Here is a 7,543-nt window from a genome sequence, read left to right as displayed (position 1 = left end):
TTGTTTACTTATAAGGGGGGCTTACAGGGTTAGTTGGAGAGCTGGGCGGGACTGACTAATCACACATACACCGCCCACCTATAGGGGTGGTTATAGCTACGTAATGTGACCAAGGTTTGGGTCACATGGTCTGTGATGTAAGGTCCTGGAAGGCCTGTGTGTTGGAAGGTCCTAACTTCCTGAATAGCACATGGAGAGGTCCTAGGAGTGGACTTCCTGAAGAGCACATGGAGAGGCCATATGTGCAGTGTCTGTGATGGCACTGCGTGGGGGGAGCTACTGTCCTTCAGAGGGTCTGGACTGTTGGGAGTGCCCTGGTTGCAAGGACAGTGATAGTCAGCATATGGAGCAGTAGGTCCTGTAAGGTAACTCCAGAAAATGGGGTTATAATAACGGCAGACCTGTATCTGCCACTGGAACAGAGTATTGGTGCTTGTTATGTTTCATGGATTATAATGAACTGTGCTGTCATCCACGGTAACTGGGTGAAGCGAGGTCAGGTGTGTTTAGCGACTGCGTGTTAATGTCGTGTACTATGAAGTGCTTTGGACTATGTGAGGTTTGTGAAGTGTAACATGGCGTACGGTGGAGTTTATGATGCTTTAATAAATCGAATGGACTGTTTGTGTGACAAAAGCGGTCCTGTGTGCTTATTCCCGTTGCCAAGTGAGTGTCCCCCAACACATGCAGTAAGCGCTGTCTTACAATGTATGTATAAAATAATATTTGGACTACCATGGGTCAAATTTTAATTAATACAAATTGGTGGAAAACTCCTTCAATTATTTCTATATCTTTTTCTAGGTTGTAGTGGCGGTCAGCAGAAACTTATTTGGAAGCATCCAGCTGGCCGTACTGGTCACTTGTCATACTTTACTGACATCACCACTCAGTGCTGAGCGCTAAAACTGGTAGTGCAGCACTTGAACATTGGAGCTTCTGTTTGGCTGCAGCAGTCACAAGCTAGATAGGGAATGCTAGCAAAAAAAAAAAAAGCACATTATGGGAGATATAGTAGTAGTGCACTTTGTGACAAAGCTCCCAAAACAAGATTTGCTTACTAGAAAGCCTGCAGATAAAAGCGCACTGGAGGCGGGCGGCCTCTTTGTCACTATCCTTTGTAGCGCTCTCTGCATTGATTGTATCCGGTCGGTCCGTGTCAGAGAATGTTTGGATTGTGACGCGGCAGAGACACAAGGAAGGCATTATATGGCATTATACTTGTCGATAAACAAGATCCATCAATTATCGCTCCATCTTTCCGCTAAACTCCGTTGGTATACACTTGTGTTTCTTTCTTTCGTATTAATGAAATTCTTAATTTGCATACTGCCAATGAAGGCAGCGTCTCGTGACCCATAACACCGACAGCGCAGTAAGCAAAAGCGTGATGTGTTTCATTAGGGTAATTGCATTACAAATCAACGCTGGTGGATTTTGTTAATGGAATTTTTCTAGTTTAAGAAGAAGGATCAGAGGAACAAATCTGCTCAGCCTACCCTCCCCGACTATTTCCGTCAGCATAGCGCCAGAAATTATGGAAGTATTTTGTTATTTTCCTTTGGCAATAATTCTGTAATCTCGGGTGAAATGTGGTTGAGCTACTGTAATATAAGGCAACCTGTGAGTCGCTGATGTCAAAGGAATTTTTTTCATCACTGAAATTAAAAGCTGTAAATTTTCCTAAGTTAAAAAAAATTGTGCCATTTTTCGTGATCTGGGGCTTGGTGAGGGCTTATTTTTGCGCGCTGAGCTGATGTTTTTATTGTTACCATTTTGGTGCAGATGCGATATTTTCCTCTCCTGTTATTGCATTTTAATGCAATGTTAAAGCGACGAAAAAAATGTAATTTCTTCTTCGCCTCACAGGACTGTGGGTGCATGATACTGCTGCTAGGAGGCTGACACTAAGGGAATGAGAAAAAGGTGGTCAGGGCTGAGTCCGGCATCATATCCCACGTTGCGGGAGAGGATACGTGGAGGCGACACTCCACGTGCTCGCCTGTTGTTGGTTTGGGGAGATCGGACCCTTTCAATAGGGTCTGTCACCCCTGTCTCATCTTCATAGAAAAAATGAAAGAGTCTGGAAAAAAAACAGACCATGTGTGTCTTTTAGGACACTAAGCATGAACTGGTCTCACCGGCAACCAGGGCGAGGGTGTATACTGCGGAGGAGGAGCTATCATTTTTTTCATTCACTTAGTGTCAGCCTCCTGGTGGCAGTAGCATACACCCACAGTCCTGTGTCCCCCAATGAGTGTCTTGGAGAAAAGGATTTTACGGTGAGTTATAACAAAAATCCATGTTTTGGCGTTTGGACTCTTTTTTTTCTCGTTACACCATTTTGATCGGCAAATCTGAATGTGGCGATATCAAATATGTGTATATTTGTTTTTTTTTTTTTTGTTAATTGTTATATTTTGAATGGGGCGAAAGGGGGTAATTTGAAATTTTATTTTTTAATATTTTTTATAACGTTTTTTACTTTTTGCATGCTTCAATAGTCTCATGGCAGACTAGAAACTGCAGTACTTCGATTGGCTCTGCAGCACACAGACGATGATCAGATTGCTTGTGTGTATCTGAAATGCTCACTTGCTATGAGTGCTGACCACCGGGCGGCGCTCATAGCAGTCTGGCAATGACAACCACAGAGGTCTGCTGGAGACCTCCAGTTGTCATGCCGACCCATCGTTGACCCGCCATCATGTGATGGGGTCTCCGATGGGCGGGATTTCCGACGTGGTTCTGGTAAACACGAGTTAAATGCCGCTGTCAGAGATTGATAGCGGCATTTAACTAGTTAACAGCTGCGGGTGGAATTGCGATCGCGGCCACATGTCAGCTGTATATATCAGCGCCAGAGCCCGCACCAAACAAGGGGAGTTCGACATTGCCATACTATTCCACCTACTGTTGGAAAGGTTTGGGAACCTACGTGAGCACCAAGTACAGTAGTGCCACGGTTTACTATTGCTAAACAAGAAATCTGACACCGGGTTTTTGTTGCCTAATCTGAGAGCATGAGAATGTAGAGGCAGAGACCCTGATTCCAGATATGTCACTTACTGGGCTGCTTGCTGTAGTTTTTATAAAATCACAGTTTTATCAGCAGGAGATAATAACTAAGGGTCTATGTGGCCTGCTGTCAGTTAGTTCAGTCCTTCTCCACCATTGATTGGCAGCTTTCTGCCTATGCACAGTGTACATAAAAGCTGCCGATCAGTGGCGTGGGCAGGGTTATACAGAGCTCGGCATTCAGAGAACTGCTAGATCTGCAGCAGAGAAAACTATAATTTTATTAAAACTGCAACAAGCAGCCTAGTATGTAACAAATCGCTAGTATCCTGGTCTTGGACCCCACATCATGCTGATCTCTGATGGCTTGATAAAAACCTGGAGACAAATTCACTTTAGACAACAGATGATTGGCAAACGTAGCTAGTTGGCGGTCCCTGAATGCCCACCATCAACTTGCATAAGCCCAGCTTTACTCGCCAGTGGTGATCAGACGTGCCACCATTTGTCTCAAGCATGGTCATTTTTAATTATAATTTTTGTGATCCTGGCCAAAATCTAAAGGGACCTTTTTGATATATTGGATTTTTTTTGCCAAAAATTCCTATAAACGTTTTTGCGCAAAAAAAAAAGTGTGGCGAGTTTCCCCAATCAGACACAAATGGCTGGTATGTCCCAAAAACTCACCCCACCGCCGCAGGTTGTATTCGGTATTGCAGCACAACTTTGTGTTGTCTGATTCTGCAGCTCTATTCGACTGGCGTGGCTGTTTTTGGATGAAGGCAGGTATGTTTTTTTTCTTTTTTTTTTTTTCTTTTTTAAATGCCTGATAACCTTTTGAGCAAGTTCATATTCTATCTTTGAGTTTGGTTAACATTTAGCTTTCCGAGACTTTGGTCCGCCACGGAGGTTGTATCCGTTTTCTTTTTAAAACTGCACTATATCTGCAACATGTGGACCGGAGAGTCCTAGTGGCTCCATGTAGCAGATCTGCTTCTCTGTGACTAAATCTTATCTGTAGGGAAGAGTTCACAAAGTGAAACGCCATATACTTCTAGGAAATAATTTTCGCTGTTAAAGTTCACAAAAAGTTGTGAATCTGTAAATATCTTATGCTTATTTTGACATTGAAATTAGCTTTTATTATGACAGCTGGTCAGGCAAAAAGGCTAAGTGCATTGGGCAGCACGGTGGATCAGTGGTTAGCGCTGCAGCCTTGCAGCGCTGGAGTCCTGGGTTTGAATCCTACCAAGAACAACATCTGCAAGGAAGTTCTCCCCGTGTTTGCGTGGGTTTCCTCCGGGTTCTCCGATTTCCTCCCACATTCCAAAAGACATACAGTTAGGGAATTTAGATTGTGAGCCCGTTTGGGGGCTTATTATTATTTATTTATTGAAAATCCATGCCCAAATGGCTGCATAATCTGAATATTAAGACCAGTTCTTTGAGTTCAGCTAAAAAGTTAGAAACCTCACGAGTTCAAGTGTATCCGGTCTCCACGCACGCAATCACCCAGCCTGACTGCTTAGTACAGCCTTCAGTGAGCGATTCCTGCAAAAATAGGAGGGCCACTGAGGAGCTGTCAGCCAGATTATGGAGCAGAGATGGAATACATGTAGGGTGTGTGCACACGTTGCGGATTCTGCTGCGGATCTGCAGCGGTTTTGGTCCTGCGGGTCCGAAGCAGTTTCTGCTGCGTTGTACAGTACCCTTTTAGCCTATGGAAAATGAAAATCCGCAGTGCACACTGCGGAATTTTTAACTGTAATCTCAAAATGCTCATTTTAGTACCAGAATTATACAGCTATTCTGTCATGGATTTTTTTCAAATAAAAATACAGTGCTTACAAGAAAATATATTATAAAGTAAAAATAAAACAACACACACAAATATGCAAAACGATTATAAAATAAAAAGGGAGAAATAACAAATGTCTAATAATTTCTGTCTACAGTTAAATTTGTTTCCTTGAGGGAAGGTGAAATTAATTATGTATCACAATCAGCAGGTGCTGATCCAGTTTGTCTTTTTGTCAACTGAATGTAACTCTACTACTGTTATATAATTATATTTTCCTTCAAACAGATTATGGCCCCAACAGTGCTCACTGTAATCTTCAGTAGTTTAGAAATTCTTCTGTAACCAATGCCATCAGTATGTTTTGCAATAATAAGGTTGCAATGGTCTTGAGGCAACTCACTGATTTTACCCATCATGAGCTGTTTGTTGTGTGGCATCTTGGTAATGAGACACCTTTTTATAGGCCACCACTTGAACCACCTGCTATTCTTTAAGGCTGAGTGCAGACGGAGTTTTGAGCCCTGCGGATTTTTCCGTGCAGAATGGAAGAAAACCGCAGGTCAAATGACCTGCATTTTTCCTGTGGATTTCTTCCATTTTTCACGCGGTTTTCATGCGGTTTTTGTGCGGTTTTCCATTGCGGTTTTCCCCCTGCGGATTTGGAGACAGGGGAGATAGAAAACCGCACAAAAGAAGTAACATGCTGCGGATTTTGTACTGCAGGAAAACCGCGCGGAAAAATCCGCAGCGTCTGCACAGCGTTTTTTTTTTTCCATTCATTTTAAAGGTACTGTACATCACAATGCGGATATGCAACGTTTCTGCGCGGTAAAATACGCTGCGGAAACGCTGCATATCTGCATCGTGTGCACACAGCCTAAGAATCCCTCCTACTCTGCACTCATTACCTGTATTAATTGCTTGAACTCGTTACCTGTATACCAGCTTCCTCAGGTTTATGATTTATTTATGTATGCAGTTTGCATTGTAAAATCTGATTTTGAAAGATTTGTTTTAAGCCATCAGTCCTGATGACTTATTACCTTAACAATTCTGATTTTCTATTTTAACCCCTTTCCATGTGTTATTTTAGAGCATTATTATCTCTTTCGACTGTTTGTTGTTAAAGCATACATACAGGCCCCGGTTCATCAAGACCAGCTTTTTTCATGATGGTCTTGATGAGGGAGTGTGCTGTAGTCAGAGGCTCCAGATTTATTAAGAGACGCACACCCCTTAATGAATCCGGCTCGCCTGAAAAGCAGCGTTTTCTTTGGGGACCGCAGTGAGATTTTTAGCATAAGAACTACCACAGCTCTTCTTGGAACTTAACCCGTGAGGACTGCCAGGACCCAGTTTGCCAGATTTTTTTGGTAAAAAATGGTTTCAACCCTCCAAAAGTAGCAACGTTTTAGTGCTGACCGCGTCGCTCCAGGATTTTGTGGCTTTTCAAAGCTTTTTACACTAAAATTCTTACTTAAAAGCTTTGATGAATCAGGGGCCACAGCTTTGGCGCTGTCTGAGGTTGCCATCCATTTTCAGATGGAAGTATCGGCCTGATGCCGCGTCCTCCTGTAAAGTCGGGCTCTGGACTGCTGGGCTGTAGGTGCGGCATGCACCTGTCAAGAATTTGTGCCATTTCCTCAATCTGTGCCATAACTAGCAGTAATGTGAATGTTCATTAAGCTTCTTGGAAAGTGATATTCTTCATGCTGAAATTCAGCTTTTTTGCGTCGAATCCCATTTCCTCTGCGCGCGGTGCCATTCCCTGTTCTTCTCGTCTCTCACTGATGGGACCTTTCTGATGGACCTTTACAGGATGAAATAGAAGATGCAAACAACTTTTATGAATCAGATGATGAGAATGAGAAACCAGCTGACCAGAAGAAGCCGTATACGATGGATCCGGACCACAGGCTGCTATTAAGAAACACCAAACCTCTGCTGCAAAGCCGAAATGCTGCGGTAAGACCGTCTACTCATCAGCTGGTAGTTAATTTTATGAATCCGTTAAGTATTTTTTAATTTTTTGACAACTGTTCTAGTGCAGGTTGTCCAATAATGAACACCTTTTAGGTGGCTTTTTTGGTTTCTTAAATGCATGTTTTGTTTTTGTTAGAAATTTAATATTTGAAATTATGTTTAATTCCAGCTTTTACCTGTGTTGCACTCTTCCTGGCTATTGAATGAGTTAAGTGAGGATGAATCAGTGAGCTCATTCTGACATAAGATTGTAGAATTCTTCTTTTCCTTCTTCTGATCTCCTCTCTTGACCATATATAATTTGAGCATTTGACCATATATTGGCTCCCATTTCAGAATGACCTGGTTGATTTGATTCTCAGTTAACTCTTTCTGCCGCCTATAATTGTGCTGCCCTGAAGCTATAGAAGGCAAATGGTGCAAAATATGTTTAATGAAACTCAATTGAACAAATAGTGGTAGCATCTGCTGTAGAATCGTCCTGGCGCATACCTCAGACATGCTTGGAAAATATGTGCCAGAGCCCAATGTGTATGACTGGTTACAGAGAGCAATAAATACACAACACAATTTTTCGTTTTGGTGAAATCATGCACAAAACTGTAATCTTTGCTTCACCATAACAAATACAGATTTGTCATCCTTTTCCAGGATCCTTCCGCTTATACTGATTTGTCTTCATAGAGAAACAGTGTTAGACTTTCTGTACTGAGGCTATGTGCACACGGAGTCTTTTTCAGG

At 42.5% G+C, this 7,543-nt stretch overlaps 1 protein-coding gene across 1 annotated transcript in view; it reads left to right on the top strand.

Annotated features, from left to right (window-relative positions):
- AP3B1 (adaptor related protein complex 3 subunit beta 1) overlaps positions 1-7,543 on the top strand; it is a 351,534-nt gene that overhangs the window by 107,160 nt on the left and 236,831 nt on the right. Inside the window, exon 8 of the mRNA XM_073584144.1 lies at positions 6,638-6,784. Within this exon, the coding sequence (XP_073440245.1) occupies positions 6,638-6,784 (147 nt within the window). The remainder of the gene's footprint in view (positions 1-6,637; positions 6,785-7,543) is intronic.

The sequence above is a fragment of the Dendrobates tinctorius genome, unplaced genomic scaffold (assembly GCF_039654945.1).
Source record: "Dendrobates tinctorius isolate UK_male_01 unplaced genomic scaffold, ASM3965494v1 ptg000083l, whole genome shotgun sequence".
In the NCBI taxonomy this organism is placed as follows: Eukaryota; Metazoa; Chordata; class Amphibia; order Anura; family Dendrobatidae; genus Dendrobates; species Dendrobates tinctorius.
This window is presented reverse-complemented; position numbering and strand designations above follow the sequence as displayed.